At 36.6% G+C, this 24674-nt stretch overlaps 1 protein-coding gene across 8 annotated transcripts in view; it reads right to left on the bottom strand.

Moving 5' to 3' along the window:
- ATP13A3 (ATPase 13A3) overlaps nt 1-24674 on the bottom strand; it is a 100074-nt gene that overhangs the window by 23760 nt on the left and 51640 nt on the right. For 7 of the 8 annotated variants that reach the window (XM_055110997.2, XM_055110996.2, XM_034957920.3 and 4 more), the window contains 19 exons: nt 23107-23238; nt 21451-21630; nt 20846-21003; nt 19920-20108; nt 17717-17778; nt 14299-14449; nt 11848-11964; nt 10548-10565; nt 10303-10456; nt 10088-10208; nt 6817-6941; nt 5102-5277; nt 4489-4611; nt 4328-4407; nt 3658-3700; nt 3457-3566; nt 3067-3163; nt 2233-2305; nt 464-641 (listed from right to left, as the gene is read on the bottom strand). In XM_055110997.2, the coding sequence (XP_054966972.1) occupies nt 464-641; nt 2233-2305; nt 3067-3163; nt 3457-3566; nt 3658-3700; nt 4328-4407; nt 4489-4611; nt 5102-5277; nt 6817-6941; nt 10088-10208; nt 10303-10456; nt 10548-10565; nt 11848-11964; nt 14299-14449; nt 17717-17778; nt 19920-20108; nt 20846-21003; nt 21451-21630; nt 23107-23238 (2287 nt within the window). The remainder of the gene's footprint in view (nt 1-463; nt 642-2232; nt 2306-3066; nt 3164-3456; nt 3567-3657; nt 3701-4327; nt 4408-4488; nt 4612-5101; nt 5278-6816; nt 6942-10087; nt 10209-10302; nt 10457-10547; nt 10566-11847; nt 11965-14298; nt 14450-17716; nt 17779-19919; nt 20109-20845; nt 21004-21450; nt 21631-23106; nt 23239-24674) is intronic. The other variant, XM_055110998.2, reaches the window with a different exon arrangement.

The raw sequence follows: 24674 nt of genomic DNA on the forward strand, positions 1-24674 counted from the left end.
TTGCCTGAACATCTTCCCAAAGACAGGCATGACCGTGATATACAGGCAAATACAAGCCAAATTATGTAAGTGTTTAAAGCAGCCTGCATGCAAACTTTGTCTCAAAAAACAATCTCTTGGCTCACTGCAACCTCTGCCTCCCAGGTTCAAGTGATTCTCCTGCCTCAAGCCTCCCAAGTTGCTGGGATTACAGAAAGGCGCCACCACGCCCGGCTAATTTTTGTATTTCTAGTAGAGACGGGGTTTCACCATGTTAACCAGGCTGGTCTCGAACTCCTGGTCTCAAGTCATCAAACTCCTGGTCTCAAGTGATCTACCTGCCTCGGCCTCCCCAAAGTACTAGGACTACAGGTGTGAGCCACCGCAGCTGGCACAAACTTTTATATTAACTTCTAAACTCATTTTTATATCATATATGTTGCACATATTTTATACAGATTTTTACATAGATTGACCAACTTACTCTGATTTTGGATGCCACACTTCATACCAAGGTTGCTGTTTGACCCAAAAAAAACCCAAAGATTGAAATCCAATGCAGATGATAATCTGAGACAAAACGGAGAAGAGAAGGGCCCCAGATATAAGACCCGAAGGTGGTCTTTGTGCCACAAGTTCCTTCCAGGCAGGATTTAAACTCACTATATTGAAAAGAAAAAGAGGAAAGGTTTGTATCTACATTAATCTATCACTATATAAGGCATAACTAGATTCATTTAGGAACTTTAAAAATTTGTTTTTGCCTAACAATTCTTTAATACAAAAAATCTTCAAAAACCAAGCCACATATCGTACATATTTAAATAATCTGTAAAAGTAAACAGTGTAGGCTTTTTGAAAAACGCCTCAGGAATAATTTTTACATTTCTATTGAAATTCAGCAGTAATATTAACAAATAAAACTAGGCCAGGCACGGTGGCTCACACTTGGAATCCCAGCAATTTGGGAGGCCACAGTGGGAGAATCACTTGAGCCCAGAAGTTTGAGACCAGCATGGGCAACACAGTGAAACCCCATCTCTACAATAAATAAATAAATAAATAAATAAATAAATAAATAATTTTAAATTAAAAAATAGTAAAACTAAATATAAACACAATAACTATAAAGTTAATCATCTCATATATTTAAGAGGCCATTATATTCTGAATCTTTAATTGCAAAACTACAGTTAAAATAATACATACTTCTTCCTCTTACGATATTCACAATGTTTGAAGCAATATAAACGTAGCAGAAACATTTTTCAAAAAGGCTTTCATTACTTATTAAGGTGGTATACACAAGTTTTCCACTATAAAGTTCCTATTTTTCAGCTGGGCACAGTGGCTCACGCCTGTAATCCCAGCAATTTGGGAGGCCGAGGCGGGCGGACCACTTGAGGTCAGGAGTTAGAGACTGGCCTGGCCAACATGGTGAAACCCCGATTCTACTAAAAATATAAAAATTAGCCGGGCATGATGGTGCACACCTGTAATCCCAGCTACTCAGGAGGCTGAGACAGGAGAATCGCTTGAACTCGGGAGGCGGAGGTTGCAGTGAGCTGAGATCGTGCCACTGCACTCCAGCCTGGGTGACAGAGACAGACTCTGTCTCAAAAAAAAAAAAAAAAAAAAAAGAAAAAAGAAAAAAAGAAATTTCTATTTTTCCCTTTGTAACTAGCACCTTGTGAAAAGATACTTTGAGACTGTGAAAATCCTGCTCCTCATCAAACTTTCACTAGTTTTATCATCTACTAAAGATAAGTGGTTCTCAATTGGAGGATTTTGCACCCAAGGGAGCATCTGGCAATGTCTGGAGATATTTTTTGTTCTAATCTAGGGGACTACGGGAAAACAGGCATAAAGGACATTGTTGACACAAATGACAAAACCTGAATATAGGTTTTGCACCAGATATTATATCAATGTTAAATTTCCTGATCTTTACAACTGTATTTAGTTATATAAAAGAATGGTTTTGCTTTTAGAAAATATACACTAAAATTGTCAGAGGCAAAAGAGCATAATGACTCAAAACTTATTTTCAAATATTTCAGGGAAAAAAATAGAGACAGAACAATTAAAAAATCGGCACAAGATATAAACAACTGGTAATAAAATAACATATTTACAAGGAATCTGGAGAGGCGTGAGCTATGTTACAATTGTTGATGTAAATTTACAAAAATTTAATAAGTCACATCAGAATTTCATACACTTTAAAAATCAATAACAAAGCAAAATACTCACTTGTAAATACCACTACCAAAATGATTGCCAGATCAATGAAGAGAAACTGGAAGTCTCCTAGGTTACTTAAGATCTACAGAAGTAATTTTAAAAACATTATTAGTTTTTGGGAATTATTTTTATAGCGTCCCCAGGTTTTATTAATAGTTTGGATTTTCCCTATAATGACAACTTAAAAATGACATTCGGACCTGCTTAAAAATTGAAATATAAGTGTCTCTGAAACTAAATATAACATATATTTACAAATATTTGATTTAGTATATTAGTAATAAAAGGCATCTCCTTAAAATTCGTTCAATAGGCTGGGCGCGGTGACTCACACCTGTAATCCCAGCACTCTGGGAGGCCGAGGCGGGCAGATCACAAGGTCAAGAGATCGAGACCACCCTGGCCAACGTGGTTTTTTTGGCAAAAAGAAAACACAAACATTTACTCAAAATATTCAACGTTGTAAATTAGTATCTTCATCTAATACCATCCCTTCTGATACTTTCTACAAATGGTCAAATGGGATAGTGTCACCATGAGTCTTTAGGATGTCAGAACACTTTGATTATAAAATCTGATAGGGTACCTGTGGCCATCGCTGTTTATACTTTTTCTCCAAATGCAAACCATTCTCCAAATTCAACAAACCACTGTTGAAACATCTTTTCTCATTTTAACTTTTTCAATTTGCTACTCAAACTACAGTAAATTGAAGGTAAATTTATAGGTACTACTCACAGAAACAATTACTAATGGATGCATTCAAAATCAAACACATACGCTCAACATCTTAATTTACGGTGCACATTAAGTGTTATCTCTGCACACAATGTTAATACTCACAGAATACAGCAGAGTAACACTGAAGTACTGGATAATGCTGTACAATGCCATGAATTTAAACACACAGAAGGAAGTTATTAAAGCAGCACGGCCTTCCCTGTGAAAAGAAATCAAATGTCGGCATATGAATAAAAGCATTTTAAACTCCTTTTCCAAACCACAATTTTATCTTGACAGATGAACATCAACATTCAACGGCTACAACAAAGTGCTTATCCACCAAAAGAACTAAACCAAATGAGGAGTAGCAATCTGTTACTAATAAGTTACAGCTCAAATGTGCTAATCTGCTAATATTAAACAAATTCATATTACTTTTTATGATAATTTTCTCTTGTGTATTATCAGAGACAGAGAAAAAGGGATGAGAAAAATTTTAATTTGTACTACCTGATAAGGTTTGGCACACAGGAAATACTAGGAGTCTTAGAGGTAAAGGGAGATGCCACTGAAGCTTCGAGCTCCGATAAGGAAATGCCTCCGTGTGCCCTCTTCAAAGCCTAATAATTTTAAGAAAACTGGTTAAGTTTTGTGAATATGATTTAGGCTAGAGTAAGAACTATAAAAGTAAATCACAAAAACTATACTTACACCACAATCATTTGCGCCATCACCACACATCCCAACAAAATAACTAAGAAACAAAACAACGTTAAGATTTTAATTAATTTCTTAAACTACAAAACATTTAACTTATTAAGACTTTTCTGTTACAGTATTATAAAGAGCTAACACACCAAGATTCCCCCAGTGGAACTATGAATCTTTTCACTATAATGAACACAGGTGTGCTGCTTTGCAAACAGCACCAGACCGCAAGTGAAATGAGCTAGGTTACTGTCCTATTTCTGTCACATTATCGGCAAATCATTTTGGTGTCTCAATTTCCTCATCTTTAGAGCAAAGCACTTGTGCCTACAGTCTTTAGTATGGCTACTTTTAAAGTTATCAGTAAAAATTTATCCCTTAATAACCTGAAACGTAACTGTTTACTAAAATGATTAGCCACTTCTATCAAGATAGAGCACCTGAAAGAATGAAGTCATAGAGAAAAAACTGTGGATACTGTACTTTAGCTAAATAAAAAGCACATGAGACTCTTTTAAAGCGGCACTTAAAGTTCTCATCTATCTTATAGATCACAATTATATATATAAATATGAAATATTAGTATAAGAAACATATAAAAATTATTTTTCTGATGCTGAAATGAAACCATCATTCATCAAAAACCAAAACCAAAAAAGACACCAATACTTACTCAACATTTTGCAATGCTTCTATCAACTGTGTCTTCTGATCAGGTGCCATACGGGCAAACACGGTGCCATGCAACATCAACTGGAAACAGTAATACAAATTTCTTAAAAATACTGTTGCGATGCATTCATGTGAGCACATACATACACCCAAATTACTTACCTTAGGAACAAGGTCTTGAAAATGCTCCAGTATCACTGAGAATGATTTTCCATTCATTGCAAAATGATAACGAGTCATTTGAAGATCCTCTAAGCTATCATGGACCAATTTAACCGGAATAGCCTGTGTATATGAGACATTGGGAACAATATTTAGGCAACCAAACCAAGTAAAACAATTCTATTTTAAACATATTTGTTCTAAAACTGAATTCTTTCATTTGATATGTTCCACAACATGATGAAAGCCTGACATTTATTCAAAGTAAAAAGAAACTCAATTAAATATCAGCTTCAATTTGAAACGATGCATGAACTGAGTATGATGGACCACCTGCATCATTTACCACTAGTTACCTGAAGAATATGATAAACATCTGGAATTCTTGTACTTTAAAACTATGCTTCTCATCTTAGCTAAATATCAAAATTTGAACATTGAGATTCCTGGGTCTGTCCCAGTCCTAATGAAACATAATCTCTGAAAAAATAGCCCTGACTTCTGTTTTCATTTAGTTTTTGCTTTACTGTGTTTTAATGCACCACTTTTTTTATTTTTTCAGACTAAATTTAAATCAACAAACTTTAAAACGGACAATCGATCTTGACCTTACCTCTGGGTCAATTGCTGATGGATGACTGCACTGCGTGAGGGAGTCTGCATAATGCCAATTTATTTTGGCAACTTTCCCATCCTTTGGAGGTAATGCTTCAGCAATAATCACTTTATCCTGAGGTAGAATCATTCCACAATCTCTGGCCACAGAGACAGCAGTCAACATACTGTCACCTAATTTTCAAAATATTTTAAATGTATTGAAATTAAAATGGAAACGTGAATGTATCAAACACGTACTTGCTGAGAATCTACTACAGTCTCCATGACTGGGCTGGCAGAGTAACGATAATGTATGGTTCTTCCACTTACAGTTTAAAAATAACAAAATTGGAGCATACTTATCAAAAGAAGCCTCAAATAATGCAAGCACGTATATGCTAAAGAAAACATCTCACCCACAATTTTTAAAGCCAAATATAATTCTCAATCTTTTCCAGTCATGCACTATTTGTATCTACACAATACCTGGCATGGTGCTACACACAGATCAGGTGGCTCAATAAATACTTACCGAAATAACTTTACAAAGTGACTAGTGGTCTGTGCAAGAACACCAGCACCATATCATAGAAAATGATGAATTACAAAAGCAAGATCATACAAAACAAAAAGGTAAGACAGGTAATAAGAACAGGTGTAAACGAGAAACAAGAGAGACAACTTCTCAGTCATGAGAAGAAAGAACAGGATCTTATTAAGGAGAAGCAGACAAAGGTTTGTGGATCCCACTGCTACCAAAACAGAAGAGCGAGATATTTCTTTCCTCAATTTCCACACACTATTTCCAAGAATATCTTCCTATGACCTTTGGTACACAAAGCCATATTCTGGCAAGGGGAAAATAAATAAATAAATAAAAGAGGAGGACGAGGAACAGGTGAAAAGTGTCTTGACAGAGAAGACACAAGAACTAAGAATGGCTGGAATGCTAACAGACTTAGTTACCTTGAGTTATACGGTAAAATTATGTTATTAGATAGATCTCAAGAGTCTAAAACACAAAAATGTATACAGACTTTCTCCATATTAGTCTTACTGAACACATAAGTGCCATTAAGTATCTTAAATCTGATTATCTGCTAAGGAAAAAAAACAAAAAACAGAGCTACCACAATTTCACACAGCTAATGAGTAAGAGTTATCTAATATTATCAACAGTATAGTAACATCAGGAGAATCCCTTAGATGTACTAGAAAAAAAAAAGTAGGCTATTTCACTAGAATTCAAGCTAGGGTAATAAACAATATCTTACATATAAACATTTCATGCTATCGAATATCTATTAATCATTCTCTATGTAGCTGACAGTTCTAAAAGTTGCAAAGGACCCCAACATGAGTAAAACATACTCCTAACCCTCAAGAATCTTATATTCTAGTACAGAAAACAAATCTACAAATAACACAAGGTACAATAAGTGCTATAAGAAATATACGAATAAAGAGAGAAAACAAAAAGGAGTCAAGTTTAAATTTTTAGTGTACTTTTACTATTCTACTACACTTTCTATAAATAGGATTCGCTAGACCTCAAAAAGAATATGACAAAGTTATCTTGCACTTGGGAAAATATTCAGAGCTAAAAGAGAACTTAGGTTGAAACCACTATAGACTATATAATATGATTTTATAACTGATTATCCCTCAATATAATATAACTTCAGCTCTGTCACACTCCATTTGCTTCTGTGTTCTTTTATAAAGTCTAACCTGTGACCATGACGGTGCGAATGTTGGCTTTATGCAAATCTTCAAGTACTGCAGGGGTTTCTTGCTTTAATTTGTTCTGCATTATAATTAATCCCATAAAATCCATGTTGTTCTCAATTGCATCTCTGCAGAAAAAGAAGTTTTAACACATAACGGTTTAGTCAACTGAGTAAGCAACTTATGTACACAAACTTGAAATATCTAAACAATTAAAAATGTCTATAAGTTATAATGCAGTTTAAAACATCTATAAATGAAAACATTTTATATGCTGAATAAACCACGTGTGTGTTCAAGAGTTCAGTATCTCAATATAATAATCATTTGGAAATGTATGTCACTGTACACTAAACAATTCTAATACTAAGGAATATTCATTTTGTGTAGTATCCAAAAATAAGCATAAATCTATTCTTTACTGCCCTCTACAACATATCCTAATTTAAATGTTAAGTGAAAAAGAAAAAACTGTGCCACAAGCACATTCAATACAGTTTTCGTGGATTCATTATCAAGTCTCAGATCAATTCTATAAAACAATTACTGATCCTGAAAATGTGACACAAGAACCATTAGCAATCCAACAATGAGATCTACTTGGGACCCAGAGATGGGTCTTTGAAAATATTACTAATATAGTTATCAAGATGCTATTCTTTAAATAACTGAGTATCAAGAATGCACCAGGCACTATGCTAGTCACTGGGAGGTTAAAGACAAAAAGGGATGATCTCTGCTCTCAAGACACTTGGGTGGGGAAACAGACATGCAACCAAAGAGATGCACACAAAAATAGTACGTGCTTTAGCACTGTAAAAGAGATGAAGTCTGTTCAGTGATAGTTACGTTCTTAAGAAATCTCAGGTCAGGCATTGTAGCTCATGCCTGTAATCCCACCACTTTGGGAGGCTGAAATAGGAGGATTGCTTGAACCTAGGAGTTTGAGGTCAGCCTGGGCAGCATAGTGAGACCCCATCTCTACAAAAAATGAAAAAACAATTAGCTGGGCATGATGACATGTGCCTGCAGTCCCACTACTTGGAAGGCTTGAGGAGTGAGGATCATTTAAGGCCCAGGTGGTCAAGTCTGCAGTGAGAAGTGTTTGTTCCACTGCACTCTAGCCTAAGCAACAAAGAGAGATCCTATCTCAAAAGAAACAAACAAAAAAAGAAAACAAACAAAAAACACCTCAACCTACCTGAATTATATCATAGAAATTTTTTTCTCAATGGGGAAGGAGGAGGGTCTGAGGTCAGAGACTAGAATTTCAGACTTGGAATAACCAAATGATTTTTCTGACAAAATTCCAATAAAAGTTGCTTGAAGTATGTATCTATGAAATCTAAAATCTTTGAAACACCTAATTTCTAACAATGGGTGGTAAGGATATTAGAGAATAGTTGAGAAAATTAATATAAATGAAACTGCTGGTGTTAACAGCAGGAAAAAGCCTTGAAACCTGAAATTGTATTTCAAAGCCCAAAGTTGTATCAATGTGAAGACAATGTGTCAAAAGCACTAAGCCATTTTCCTTCAGGCCCTAGTTTCTGGCTTCAGCTCGTCTCCTAACTCTCTCATACCGTATGAATGATACAGGTCAAGGAAATCTTACCCTCTAGTTAGTGAATAGTCCAATATTCAAGATATAAAGGCTTAAGCTATAAGGGAAATGCTAAAACCTGTTCCTACAAGGTAAAATGGAAACACAGAGGTCTCGGTGGAAGAGTAAAGAAGAAAGGGAGTAGAGAAAGAGAGGAAAGTTAACAAGGAGGGACAGGGTATCCTCAGCACAAGGAACAGTCTGTCCAATGTCATGGAAGGATGTCTCAAGATGACACACCTAACAACTATAGGCAGCCGGGTGCAGGGGCTCACGCCTGTAATCCCAGTACTTTGGAAGGCCAAGGCGGGCAGATCACAAGGTCAGGAGTTCGAGACCAGCCTGGCCAACATAGTGAAACCCTGTCTCTACCTAAAATACAAAAATTAGCCAGGCATGGTGGTGTGCACCTGTAGTTCCAGCTACTCAGGAGGCTGAGGAAGGAGAATCGCTTGAACCTGGGAGGCGGAGGCTATGGTGAACTGACATCATGCCACTGCACTCCAGCCTGGGCAACAGAGCGAGACTCCGTCTCAAAAGAAAAAAAAAGAACTGTAGGCAATTCAGTAATTAGTGTTTATGGGGGAAAATGGCAAAGGCATCCACTGTCTTATCCCCTAGCACTCTTGCTAGTGTGAAGCTATAAATTAAGAAGAGACTAATGTGTCCTTAGTAGGAATTAGGATATAATATTATATCCATTTGTGGTTCCCGACATGCATATGTATCACATAATTTGGGTAGAGGTTTTTCATTTTTTTTTTTTTTAAACTCATGCTTAGACCTCACCACCTCCCCCAAATAGGCAGAATTAGCAGGACAGCCAAGTGACACTCCTTTCTGCTTACAAAATGCTAGGTACATCATGAAATATTCCTAAACAAAAATGCTATCCTCCAAGGTAGGTCTGTATCAGTTACAGTCAAAGTGACAATCCTTGAATATGACACTGTCATTTGACAGGGGGACATGGAGAGTACTGGGGATTAGGAAAGAAGTGGAGTGGGAGGAGCTTGGTTACTATGACTCATTATATTCTGATGGAATTAGTAGTTATATCCAACCACTGGGCAAAAGTGAGAAGATCAATTGGTGAAAATAAACTTCTAAAAAATTACATTTACTGTTCTTGGAATGTGCCTGACACATAGTGGGCACATAATAATTAACAAATTGAAAACAGTTTCAAAGAGCTCTAAGGAAAAAACATGATGTTACAATAACATAAGGAAACATAGGTAAACAGTCAATACAGAATGATCACTTAAGGCCAGGAGCTCGAGGCCAGCCTGGCCAACATGGCAAAAACCCCTACTAAAAACATAAAAATTAGTCAGGTATGGTGGCACCCGCCTATAATCCCAGCTACTTGGGAGGATGAGGCACAAGAACTGCTTGAACCGGGGAGGCGGAGGTTGCAGTGACCCGAGACTTGCGCCACTGCACTCTAGCCTAGGTACGGGGTGAGACTGTCTCTCAAAAAAAACCCAGAATGAAAGGAAATCAGGCAGTGGGGAAAATGTACTTTTACTTCAATCACCTAAAACAATATTATATTAGATATCTTTTCATACATTCAATAAATACTCAATTACATGCAAATTACTGTGCATGACTAATATAACCATAAATGATGATGACTGGGAAACTAGGAAAGCCGTTCAACCTCACCTGCTAATATTCTGTACTTTATGCCATGTCAGTTTTGACTCCAATTTTCTGTGTGCAAGAGCAATCACACGGAAGCCCTGTTTAGTGAAGTCTTCCAAAACGTTTTGAAAATCGACAGGAACTTTTTAAAAGAAAGAGTAAATTTCATTGTTAGAGTTGCTAATACAATTTACTCAAATACCAGAATTGTACCCAAAGCATAGATATTTCCTTACCTGTTTCAGGTTTACAGAGACCGGCAATGGCCTCGGGCGCTCCTTTCATGTAGGCGTCCATTTTCCTATCCCCCAGCACCCTGGCAACCACACTCATACGTTGCAAAGCAGAAGAAAATGGGAACTGGCGAACAATTCCTATCTCATAAATAGCCTATATCATTTCAAAAGAGGCACAAAGCACTTAATATTCTTAAAGAATCAAAACAAATATACTTAGTAAGAAGTAAACATTCTTCACTTACTGGAAGTTCAAACAGCTCCTAAAAACGAAACAAAACAAGAAAAAATAGTACAGATTAACTCTATTAACACACTAAAGTTAGAAAAAGTTTACTAAGCATCCACAAAACATTATTTGGAAAAGAAACAAGCAACTGTTTTTCAAAGTCAGGATTCAAGATTCCTTCTATACTACTTCCCATTTTTAAAAAGTATGTTCTTAAATATTTTCAAATGTTCTGCTATCCTGAAAATATTAACATTTTAAGTACTAAAATAAACTAAGGGGTGCAAGCAAGTGTACATACCAAAAAACACAAAATAAAAATTAAAAAATAATAGGCTGGCTGGGCGCAGTGGCTCACGCCTGTAATCCCAGCAATTTGGGAGGCCAAGGCAGGTGGATCACTTGAGGGCAGGAGTTCGAGACCAGACTTATCAACATGGTGAAACCCCATCTCTACTAAAAATACAAAAATTAGCCGGGTGTGGTGGCGTGCGCCTGTAATACCAGCTCCTCAGGAGGCTGAGGCAGGAGAATCACTTGAACGCAGGAGGCAGAGGTTGCAGTGAGCTGAGATCTCACTACTGCACTCCAGCCGGGGTGACAGAGCGAGACTCCGGCTCAAAAAATAATAATAAACTCTGGAAAGAACAAATATAAACAGGAAGGAAAATGAATTACCCAGAATCTTGCCAACCAGTTATACAAATAAGATAAAGTGGTGTTTATTAGAATCTTGGTAAATTTCTTGGATATGTAATACTTATACATGTGAAAAAATTTTCAGGTAACTTAAAAAATAATAATAATAAACTAAAGGGAATATATTTAAAAATTCACCTAAAAGTAAAGCCTTTCATACATACTTTTTATTAAATTCTAGGAATACAGATGCAATTTAAGAGGATTAACCACCAGCTGTGTAAATCACAAGGCACTAAGCTGCTCAGTAAATAGGAAAGAAAAGTGATAGTACTGAGAATTAAATCTCAACACAGAGGTGTAGTTTCTGATAAACGCAGTTAAAATATTCCTATCTCTGCATAAGAGTTAAATAAAGGACTTGTGACTTCCTCTTCTAGCAACATTTCAAAATGAGAATTAAATGTAAGTAAGCAGGCTGGGGGTGGTGGCTCACGCCTGTAATCCCAGCACTTGGGGAGGCCAAGGTTGGGGGGGATCATTTGAGCCCAGGAGTTTGAGACCAGCCTGGGCAACATAGCAAGACCTTGTCTCTATAAAAAATAAAAATTGAAAAAAATTAAAAATAAATATAAGTAACCACCAACAGTTTTATCTAGCTTTAAGTGATTTCTCACCATTTCTTGGTTTCCTGCAGGGGTAGATTCAGGAAGCAGTTGTTTGGGAGGACGAACCACTGTGGGCATAATTCGATTATGAAGTGCTGTTTCTTCTTCAGTTGCTTCTTCCAGAATCTGGAAAAAAAAAGGGACAAAAAAACAAAAACACAACATTCAAGCACTGCTTCATAAAACTGAATTCATGGTTCCATTTTTAAATAGAACATTATGGCCATTTTCAATAATTAAAAAAAATGTATGTCCAAGGAACAAATGAGCACTACTGGATCACTAACATAAGTAAAAGAAAATATGAACAAAGATGGTGAGTTAGATACCTAGCAACCCATGGGAGAAGGGTTGCTTCATTCAGGGTTAGAAGCAGAATAAAGAAATAGAAACTGATCTCACTTCACTCTTACAACTTGTTGGGTTTAGAGACTAGCTCTGCAGAAGATAAAAGGTTCTTGTAGTCCCCAGAATTTTCAGGCTCATCCAGTGATTCCTTTCTGCTACCAAGAAAGGATTCAAAAGTACATAGAGCTCAGATATGGTTAGCAGAACCGCTGGGTCAAGAACAGGCTAAAGCACAAAGATATGAGTTTAGAGTTTCTCAGCTTGAATACTTCCAGTTAAGCTAATACTTTAAAGAACCTTTTTTGGTGAAAAACATTCGAAGAAAAACCTATATTAAACACACACTATAATTAGTGGGATCAATAAATGAGAAAACAATAGGGAACTGTGAAAAATTAGCCAATTTTGTACAATTCTAAGACGTCTTTTTTCGTATCTTAACATCTCTAAAAATGGGATGCATCTTGTATCATATGACATCTGCATCTTGTATCATATGACACCAATCACATCAAGTCACAGTTGTGACTGGCTATGTGAAACCATTTCACTGATAAGTAAGCTCTGGTGGGACCAAGCATCAAAGCAACTCAGGGCCAATGAAATATGCCATTATACACATTTTCTTAATTTCTTTGAAGATACACCAACGCTGAACACTAAATCTACTGAAAATCTATTCAGTTGGAGAAAAGCTTAGAGAAGAACGATAAATCAGCCCATTTTTGTTATTCTCTCTATAAATGAAGTGAGGCCTCCTTTTCAGAATTAAATTTCTAGAGTGTTTACCATGGACTTTCAGTAGTTGGCAGATGGAGCACTTATCCAGTCACCTCCTCCCTCTCTCCCTTTCAAAATGTGGGTAGGGAGGGAGGGAGGTGGGGAGGCAGGGAAGAGGGAAGGGAGGATCCTGTAAATGTAAACAGAAAACAAACCTGAAGGAAGGGATTTCAAATATGGAAACAAAGGGCAAACTGAAACCTATGGATGGATACAAACGGGAACGAAACAGTAGCCCAGAACAAACACAAGATACCAGGTGAGGCAGGAACACTTACCAGCCAGAGTAGCTGAGCTAAAGAAAGCCAAACAAAAAACCAGGGAGTCCTCCTCCAGAGACATAAACTGAATGTCTGACAAAGCAAAGGCTGCTGACATGAGGGTGAGGATTCCAGAGTACAGAGCTCCACATGTGCAAGCATGGTGAGAATGGGTGAGGAAAGCAACGGAGAGGCTAACTCTCAAACTATTCCTTTGAAACTTTAAGAACCCCTGTCGATAAGACCCCACCAGACACAGAGCAAGCACCATCCCCCATCCCCCAACAAGCCTTCCCGATCAGAGACACTAACATACATATGGGCAAGGGTAAAATTTGAAGTAGCTCACTGCAGCTATGCAGAATTACCAAATCAGATCTTCATTTTTAGAGTAAAAAAGTGCCATCCAGATGTACAATGAAAACCAAGAGCATGAAGGAGAGACACCAGGCATGGGGTGGGGGCCAGAGGAGACCGTAACCCCAAAGAAAATAAATAATTCAGAAGCCAGAAGGGAACTCTAAAATGAACTGACTTTGTATTTATAAAAGAAGAACTGAATGCTGTAAAATGATAACAACCAGAGAACGTAAGCAGGCACTTAGAAATTAAAAGTCCCAATGGCAAAAATAGAAGGAAGTTATAAACAAACAAAAACATGTGCATGTATGTGGACACAGTAAACAAAAGACAGGTAAAAAAGAGCAATGAAGACAAACGACTTTATACTCCTTTGCCTGTGGCCAAGAAATTGTGTCAGTTGAGATCATCTTACTGGCTCTGCTCTACCCTCCCCAAGTTGCTGACCCCTGGTTTACCTTAAACACAAAGCAGGGGCCTGAGCTGGTCAGCCTCTATTCAAGGTGTGCTAAATGGGTTAACTAAAAGTTACTTTTGCATGATTTTTAAAATATTTCTCCAGTGATGTAGCTTTAGAAATTACATAGCTCCTTTTAGGGTACAAGATAGACTGTCATTAAAACAAAAAGCAGAAATAATCCTTGTATGAGGTAATTTAATTTTTAACTATTATTTTCCTAAAGTTATTTGTATTTTAAAATATTTGACTTACCCATCCAATAGCCTCAAACATTTTCAGATCAAGTGGATCACCAGAGAGCACTCCTTCAATTTTTGTAAGTGAATGACAAGTAGCCATACAAGCAACAAACTGGGATTTTACCAACATCTCATTGCACACATTTTCTTCTGGTGAAAGAAATCTAAGCAGAAGACACACTGAATTAGCTTCATAAATTCTAAGATTCAAGATAATATTCTAACAGGGCTTTTCTGGTTTTGTAATTTTAAAAAAAAATCTTTTAAATCCCAATCTGAGCTCCTAAGAAAGAGAAACTGTCAAGTGTCAGAAATACAGGGAAAAGAAAACCAGAGGGGTGTGAACTTGAGCTGATGCTATGGCTGCTGGGGGGATGAAGGGAGGAGGCCAGCTCAGTAAACTAAGAACTTGGGATTTAATACCCACAAAAGGACAGGAAACAAAGTCTGGCCCCATGCAAAGGGGGAAGCTGGTACTGAAAGGATCCCTCTGACTCAGGAAAGCCAGTACTCTTGAAGAGCTACACGCCCTTGGGAAAAGGGCAGATGAGAAAAAATTCATCCACAGACCTAAAGGCATTAATTATGAATAAGCTTGTCTTTTTCCTCACCCAAAGTCCAAGAAAATAGCTAATATCTGCATAATATTTACTATGCACCAGGCATTATTCTAAGAACTTTAAATTTATTGGCCCATTATCCTCACACCATAGAAAAGGTGTTTTATTACCCCCATTATAGATGAGAAAACTGAAGCAGGGTGATTAAGTGACTTGTCCCAGGTTACACCGTCCATAAGTAGCAGAGCAAGGATTGAAACACAGGAGGTCAGTTAAAGCCTGTTATGACACCGTTGATTACCACTGGGGCTCTTAGCCAAGCAAAGTCAGAACTTCTCCAGAGGGGAGCTCAAAGAAAATTCTGTTAAGAATGAGTCCATAATTTAAAGATGCGCTAGCAAACAATTCACCAAGAGTGTCAACAGACATAACAAAGACAGAATTAGAATCCTATAAATTTGGCCAGGGGCAGTGGCTGATGCCTGTCATCCCGGCATTTTGGGAGGCTGAGGCAGGAGGATCATTTGAGGCCAGGAGTTCAAAACCAGCCTGGGAAATATAGCGAGACACCCATACCAATTCCTATGTTTAAAATAAAAAAATAAAGAATCCCGTAAGTTTAAGATAACAGAATGGCAAATCTGAAAGAATGCAAAAAGGGCATTTTAAAATTAGACACAGAAAGAGTAAGACACTGTAGATGCGAGAGTAGGGGTGGGAGCAGACTTGGAAAGAACCAAGTAAACCATGTGTTGTCCAACACATGGTTAGGATTCCCAGAAGGAGAGAAAACAAAACACAAGGAAAAGGCCATAATGGAAGTAAAAAAGGCCTGAAAATTTTCCAGAATTTATGAAAAACATGAAAGCATGAAATCAAGAAGCATCATGAATCCTGTACACACAAATAAAAAGATCACAGTGAATCTGCAGAAATTAAGGGTGAAGAAATATTCTTCAAGCAACCAGAGAGAAAAAAGATTACTAAAGAGACTAAGATTTATCAGTACCAATTAACAAAAGGTATTAAGAGAAATGAAATAACAGCTTCATAGTATTGAGAGAACACAAATGTCGAACCTAGAAATCTGTATAGTTACACTACCACCCAAGTGACAGTGGGCTGCTCTGCCTATGGAGGAACCATTCTTTATTCCTTTACTTTCTTAATAAATTTGCTTTCACTTAAAAAAAAAAAGAGTGACAGTGAAACAAAGCAAATGAATGTAGTTACAGAAGATGGCAATTTACACAAGATGCAATGGTTAAGGTATTTGTACACCTAGGTAAATCTAAGCATGCAGACTGTATAAGACCAAAATAATAATCAGAAACTATTATGCAACAAATACATATAGGAAGGGAGGAGAATAACCAAAAGTATCTTACAGTCCATAGGTTTGTTTTGGGGGGCAGGGGAGTGGTTAAAAGGCAGTATTAACACCCATGAACTTTAAGTATAAATATTGATAATGTAAGAACAAGCAGTATAAGATTGGGATGCATAAAGTGAGAAAATGAGAGAAAAAATGAGAATGTGAAAATGTGTATGTAAATTGGGGGAGCAATGGTAGAAATAATTTCTAATATATCTGAATAAATGTGCACATCATGGCACAGAAAGACTGAAAAGTAAACAAGTGGCAAAACACACACTAGGCAAACATCAGGCAAAAGAAAGCTGGTATAGAGCTATATAATTATAAGACAAAACAGAATTTAAGGCAACATGCATTACTAGGGATAAGAAAGGTCACAATGTGACATACTATTTTCCAAGCCACAACAACTCTTGAAATTACATTGGCCAAACAATACTGTCTCTCAAGCTATATACACCAAATTTTAGCAGACTTTTGACGGGGGGAGGGGGAAGACATAAACAAAACTACAGGAGTAAAACTTCTGAGCTTCAAAAAGCAACAGAAACAAAAGTAAAGAGATGAGCCAGAGACTAATAGGATAATTTTCAATACACAACATTGAAAAAGATTCCTATCCAGAAAATAAAAAAGACCTCTAACAAATAAGATAGACTTCCCAACAGAAAAATGAGGATATAAACACACAATACACAGAAGAATGCTAAATGACCCTCCCTCCAAAATGTGAAAAGATGCTCAATTTTATAAGAAATGAGAAGAATGTAAAAACCACAATGTAATACTCATATCCATCCATCTGGCAAAAATTACAAGGCTGACAATATTAAGTTTGGCAAGAATGTGGAGTAAAAAGATCTTTACCCACTGAGAGAGAAAGCGTAAGTAAGCTGAAGCCGTGCCCATGCTACGGCCCAGCCTTTCCATTTACAGGGATCTAGCTTACTGAAACTCAGCCACATGCCTACAAGGACTTACGTGTAAGAACTTTAATTCCAGCACTATTTGCAACAGTGCAGAGAAAAAAGAAGAAAAAACAGAATTGTCCCTTAGTAGAAGAACAGACAAGGTTTAATCATTCAATGGAATAAGACAGAGCAGTTAAAATTAATAAACTAGATCTGCACATATCAACATGGATAAATCTTGAAAACAAAGTTTGGAGAGGGGAAAAAAGCAGCAAAACATATGTACAGTATATCATTCATGGATACTTATTTATAGATTTATACTTAGAAAAAATATAAAATATGCAAAAATAATTTCAGAATGGCAGTAGGAATTGGGGAAGGGATACAGTGGGACTTTGGCAACTTCTATAATATTTTAATATTCTAAAGGAAGCGATCTGAAGCAAATATGGCAACATGTCCACGGTTTAATCCTGGTGTAGGTACACAGTTGTCTATTACTTCCTTTATGTTTGAATGTTGCACATGTTAAAATATTAAAAATAAACTAATAAACTATCAAGTCTAACTAATATTTACCGTGCATTTTCCACTCGTTGAATCCCCCAAAGATCTAAACCATCTTCAGTTAGAGTTCCAGTCTAAAAAACAAAAAAGCACACATGCACAAAGTATGGATGATGCCTCAAAAAAAACCCAAAAATAAAAATAAAAAGCAACCACACAGCATTAGAAACTATGCTACATATAACATAATGGAGTTCTACAGAGTTAAAAAAAGAAACAGGCAAGATCCCTGACAGAGAATGGCTTCCAGGACATATGGTTAAAGTGGGAGAGGGGGTGCAAACAATGATCACAAATCTTCTACGTAAGGGCAGAGAGGGGTATATATTTATGTGCTTATACTATCAAAAAAAAAATCAATGGAAGGATGCACCAGTTAACCTATCTTATCAATCAATAAAGGATGCCTATAAAGGAAAAAAGGAAGGATTACTGTATAAGGAGGGCCAAGAGGAACAGGTTAAAGTACATCAGGAGGAAGCAACTGGCCAAATCCACAAGGTAAATGACCTGGTTTCTTCAACAAAATAATTGGAGATAAGGGGTAAGTAAAGGCAATTGTTACATGTTAATTGTAAGCAATGTAATCCCTATTTGGATTCCGACTGAAAAATCGACTAGTAAAAATTTGAGATATGAGGAAATCTCAACTGGATATTAGAAAAACTAAAGAACTGCTAATTCTGTTAAATGTGATAGTGATATTTTAAATATCCTCTAGACACATACTAAGGTAGTTATGAGTGAAATAATGTCTGATGCTGTCCCCTTCAAAATGAGCGGATAGGTAAAAGAAGACTGACAATGTGTTGATAACTGATAAAGCTGGGTAATGAGTAAATGAGTGTTTATTATACACACATCTTTTCTCCACTTTTGTCTTAAAACTTTTAGGAAAGTTTCCAAAAAAGACAAGCATAAGTGAAATTTTTTGAACTGATAAATATGAAATAATTGTGGCAGTATGTGACATATTTTTTTCTAACAGAACATGTTTCCCATTTTTTTCTGTAATAATGAAATGCACAAAAATCAAATTTGTATCACATCAGTTACCCAGAAAAGTTTGATAGAAGGTTTTTTGGTCAAAGTTTAATTCTCAGAAAACTTTAAAGAAAATTCCAGCTCAGGAAAGGAGAAACCTTTCTAAGAGGCAAGATATACTTCACACAGGTACATAATTTGTCATTTTCACATAAAATCAGTGACCTTCATAATTCTGAAACATATTCAATAAAATCATACAGCAAACACTAAACATACACACTTACAAGCAATAAAATCATAATAAATATATATGTATGGAGCCTATTGTGTTAAATAAGAATTACTGTCTAAAAAATTAAAGGTCACGTAATCTTTACTGCTACTACTATTAATACTACTAGGCCTAATTCTGGAGTTAACTAAAGCTTTGAGCAAATAAGCAATATCCAAAGTATTAAAAATTGAGAAAATAAGAAATATAGCATGTCCTCAAATACGATTGTTTTGTCCGTCTTTTTTTATAACATGATGGGGGCCAGTGGTGGGGAGAGCTGAGGCCCAGCCGCGACCACTATCTACATGGAGTTTGCATGTTCTCTCCCTGTCTGCATGGGTTTCACTCCAGGTACTTCGGTTTCCTCCCACATTCAAAGCTACGCAAGTTAAGTGAACCAGCACATTTAAATGGTCCCAGTCTGCCCGAGTGTGAGTACACCCTGCGATACGATGGCATCCTGTCTAGGGCTGGTTCCTGCCTCGTTCTGCCAGTTGCTGAGATACGCTCCCACTACCCAGGAGCCTGAAATAAAACAACTGGGTAAATAATTACCTTACTTGTTTTTATTTCTTTCTTAAATGAATGTATAGCTCATATTTATTTCAATGATTAATATCAGAAGTGTTTTAGATCTTTATTTAGAAGTTTGGTGAGTTTTTGTGACCAAAATATGGCATAGGAACTTAAATCTCATTTGTATCAATTAGCCTATGGTAAAACTGGTTTCATTTCATTTAAAGTTGCAGTTTCCAAGAACCTATCAGTAATGTTAAGTGAGAACTTATGGTATAGAAAAATGATGCATATACCAAATAAGTGGAGGAAAAGGAAAATTAGAGGAACATGACAGAATGTGTCCAAATTTGTTGACAAAGAAAATAAAAAAACATTGATCTAAATATTTAAACGCTACAAAGTAACCTTTGAAAGTAACTATGAAACTGAACCCACCTTGTCAAAGCAAACAAGATTGAGCTGTCCACAAATATTTATTCTTTGAGGACTGATACAGAAAATACCGATTTTTTTCAGTCTTCTCTGAGCATACACAATACCAGCAGTCATTGCAGCAGGAAGTGCAGGGGGCACAGTAATTGTGATAATATCAAGAGACTCGATAATTATGACCCCAACTTGTACCTACAATTAACACAAAAATAAATGTCAAATCCCCAGTATTATTTACGGATTTAATATGGGTATTTCTTTAGTGAAAATCTGTAAGCCAATTTCAATTGTATATTTCAATTTTATGTATGTGTGTGTATATACATATCTATTAACCATATATAATTTTTTCTTCAGATATTTCTGCAAAATAAAAAAGCTCAATGGATTATAGAATGACAGCTACTTTCAAAAGAAACTTATCTCATTTTCAAGGCGCTACATACTTCACACATGACACACTTCAAAGCCGGTCAACAATCATTATCAGATATTGACTCAGCATGCACACACCTTACTGTGCCACTCTCCACTTCTGACAAGCGGCGCCTTCAATTAACTAACCACAAATCATTTTAACACTGTATATTACATCTCAGAGGTAAAAAAGAGAAAATAAAGCTTTTGGTGATTATGTGGGGGGGGGGGGTTTTCCTGTTTTTTTTTTTTTAAAGTCACAAGACCAAGTAAAAGACCATCTAAACCAGAGGCACCCAAAAGAAGTATCCTTTACAATGGAAATGTTCTATAGCTGGGCTTTCTAATATCATAGCTACTAGTCTCATGACTTTGTTAGCATTAAATTAATTAAAATTAAATTAGCTTAAAATTTTAGTTCCTCATTCTCACTAGCCACATTTCAAATCCTCAATAGCTGCATATGATAAATAATTGAGGTTCAAACCCTATTAAGAGTCCCACATACATACCTCATTTAAAATGCTATTAATAATAGTGTAGATAAACCCAATGCCAGCAACTGCCACAAGACATAGTAGAAACAAGTAGGCATCTCTGTAGAGTTTAAAATCAGTTGGTTTGGGATACAATATGGAACGAACAAGCTGTCCTTTGGAAGTACTAAATCCTTTCAAAAAAAGAAGACAATTATTGATATTTTTATAAGAAAATGAGAATTATCTCCCAAAACAGAATCTCTCTTTTTTTTTTTTTGAGACAGAGTCTCGCTCTGTCGCCCAGGCTGGAGTACAGTGGTGTGATCTCGACTCACTGCAAGCTCCACCTCCCGGGTTCACGCCATTCTCCTGCCTCAGCCTCCTGAGTAGCTGGGACTGCAGGCGCCCTCCACCAGGCCCGGCTAATTTTTTTGTAATTTTGGTAGAGACGGGGTTTCACCATGTTAGCCAGGATGGTCTCAATCTCCTGACCTCATGATCCGCCCACCTCGGCTTCCCAAAGTGCTGGGATTACAGGCGTTAGCCGCAGCACCCAGCCCAGAATCTCTTTTTAAACATTGAGTAGGTATCAAATATGCTGAAACATGCAAAAAGAGATTAATTAAGATGTTTCCTACCTGTTCTAACAACTATGGCTTTGACGAGTTCTCCAGTGTAGAAACGAGTCTGAATAACAGTTGTCCCACAAAACAAAGTATGTCGTTTATGTGTTTCTGGATTATATAATTCATCTCCTATTCCTTTCACATCCACTGAAGGATTTGGCAAATTAGTCTTTGTCACTGGAACACTTTCTCCTTTAAAAAACAACAACAAAAACAGTTTACAAATTATTAAACGAAAGCACAGGAATCAGTATCGAACACCAAAAAATATTAAATTGTTAAATATTTTAAATGCTACCGTACTGTTTACAATAATCACTGAGAGTTGTATATGTGGACAACATGGCTTAATTTTTTGTCTACCAATTTCCTCACATAGAAGTATCAAATATTATCTCCCACAATAATTCCAGAAAGTGATTTGTGGCTCAAAGGTAATATTTGTTTATATTTAGAAACAGTTGCATTGTTCAGTTTCAAATAATTTCAAAAAAGATTAAGTAGTTGCTATAGTCCCTGCACCTCTAAGAACTAATGGTAACAGTGGAAAGCACTGTACAAAAGAGATGTGAGGGCCTACCCCGATCCACCCCTACACACACACACACACACACACAGAGAACAGAAAAGACAGCTGGGCAAAAAAGAGATGTGAAAATGAGTAATGTGGTGGTTCTCTCAAACAACCACAAACAGCCAAATTCTTTTTAAAATTAATTCTCTGTAGCATTCACATTTCTTACTTCAAAGAAGGCATGTGTGTCAGATATGTATTTGTTTGTGTGTTTTAAGATACGAGATATGTGTTTGTGTGTTTTAAGACACGACTCTTAACAGTTTCAAAATGTATTACGTATAAATCATTTTCTAGCCAGATCGACTAGGACAATTAAAAAAAAAATTCACACGATTAAAATAAGATATTGGACAGGCACAGTGGCTCACGCCTGTAATCCCAACACTTTGGGAGGCCAAGGTGGATGGATCACTTGAGGACAGGAGTTCACGACCAGCCTGGCCAACGTGGTGAAGCCGTCTCTACTAAGAATGCAAAAATTAGCCATGCATGGTGGCACACACCTGTAGTCCCAGCTACTCGGGAGGCTGAGGCATAAGAGCTGCTTGAACCTGGGAGCGGAGGCTGCAGTGAGCCAAGATGGCACCACTGCTCTCCATCCTGGGTGACAGAACAAGGCTCTGTCTCAAAACAAACAAACAAAAAAAAAAAAAAAAATCAAGCTCTACCTCAAGATTGTGAATTTCCAAAGGGAAGTCATTTTAAAGCCTGTATCTCCTCAGTTCAAGAAAAATATAAAATCTTTCTTTATTCCCACTTTTTACACATCAAATGGGGAACCAAATACTGTATGCCACATTTTCTGTGGGAAAAGGCCGCCTTTCCACTTCCCTAACCATAAACCATTTCCTAAGGTCCAAAGAGTAGCCAGAGTGAGGTCAAGAGATGTGACCAACACTATAGCACAGTATCTAGTATTACAGCTGAGTATAATGCAGAATTCGGTCTACTCAGAATTTTAAATCTCCAATATCCAACATATTCATGAGTAAAGGTACAAATGGCATAGCTAATTTTGAAAAGGCTTAATCAGTAACTTAGTCATGATATATCATGAACAACTCATGTTGATATTTACTCATTTAGCTTACCTGTTAACATGCTTTCGTTTACAATGCAGGTACCATTAATAAGCACAGCATCACAAGGCATTATTGTCCCATTTAATGGAATGACCATGACATCTCCTGGCACAAGGTCGGTAGAAAAGATTTCTTCTATTTCTGAAATTAAAGAAAGAAAGAAAAATCTGAAAAAGATATTCTTTACCTTGGAAAAATACAGCAAATACTATTCAGAAGTCATCTGATCTCAATAAGAAGTTTATAATGGGGTAAAATAGAAAAATCCAACAAATGGCAAGTTTTAACAAATAAGATTATTAGGCTAACAAAGCACGGTGTGTCAGCTAGTTAGTCTCCTGCTAGGACACCAGCTGTGCACCGGTGATGCCAAGTACCCTCTGACGAAGCAGGTTAAGCGTGCTTCAACACTCATGATAACCGTCCATGATAAATGGTGACTATTAATTAGCCTAAGGGAGAGACACAATGAGTCCACCAAGGAGATGCCTGTGAAACAGGTCAAACAAACTCCGATTTCTATAATCCCTTGGAAACAGAAGGAAGCACTAGAAAACTTAGCATCTTTTCTTTTCAACAGCGTATCTATAATATTCCTTTTCTCACTGCCACTATTTATAACCTTCAAGTCTCATTGCCTCAATATTCCTGAATTACTCTTTTTAGATATTATTTTAAATATGAGTAAATTCATTAAATAAATTAAACACTGTAATATTTTATCTAGCTCATTATTTCCTTACAAATTTTAGTGAAACACTTTTAAAAAAAGATCTTCCCTCTGGTACAAGTTGGTGTTTGAAAAAAAGAAAAATGAAAATGAAAAGATCTTCCGAAGGGTGAAAGGCTTTTCTTTAGGGTCACCTTATATGTAGGTATTCTCTCTCTTTTCCTCTCATTCTCTAACACCCTCCCTCTCCCTGTCCAGGTTTAATACTGTGCTCAGAAGACAGTCACACTAGTTTATAAATGGAGATGGATGAGAAGAAACTTATTGTTTGTGATGTTAGCCTGTAAGACAAACACTCTTTCTTTCCTTTTTTTAAAAAAGGAAGTAATTTACTAAATTATGAGGGAACAACTTTTAAAGAATGACATTTAGTACATAGTAGATATTATCGATCTTCGTTTTAAAAATAAGATCCCTTCTTTTAAAAATTTGGATTTCTTTAAAAAGAAAATAAATCCATTCCTCAGATGGGAAGAAAAAAGTAAAAATTTGACTTTTCTTAAAGCTTTTGAATACCACTTGAAGTTCTACTCCTTTTAGGCGTACCAGAAAACAAGCTATCAATGATATGTAAGACTATACAAAGTGGGTAAGGAAGATTCAAGTTGAATGGTACGTCTGCCCTGGCATCCCCATTATCTTCAGCAACAGCAGAACAAGAAGAGGAGAGGCATCAGTAAGCTACACATCTTAGACTTCAGCTAAGGGAGGCAGATCTTCCCAGCTAGAGTAGCAAGTGGCCAGGAAGCAAAGGGAAGGAAGCAATCTCTTGGGTGTAGCCTGAGTCAAGAAAATGGAGACTGATTTGGTGTTCTGAGTAAATCAAAGCGGCTTCTGCCTCCAAGGC

Source organism: Pan paniscus, chromosome 2 (genome assembly GCF_029289425.2).
Source record: "Pan paniscus chromosome 2, NHGRI_mPanPan1-v2.0_pri, whole genome shotgun sequence".
NCBI classification, from domain to species: domain Eukaryota; kingdom Metazoa; phylum Chordata; class Mammalia; order Primates; family Hominidae; genus Pan; species Pan paniscus.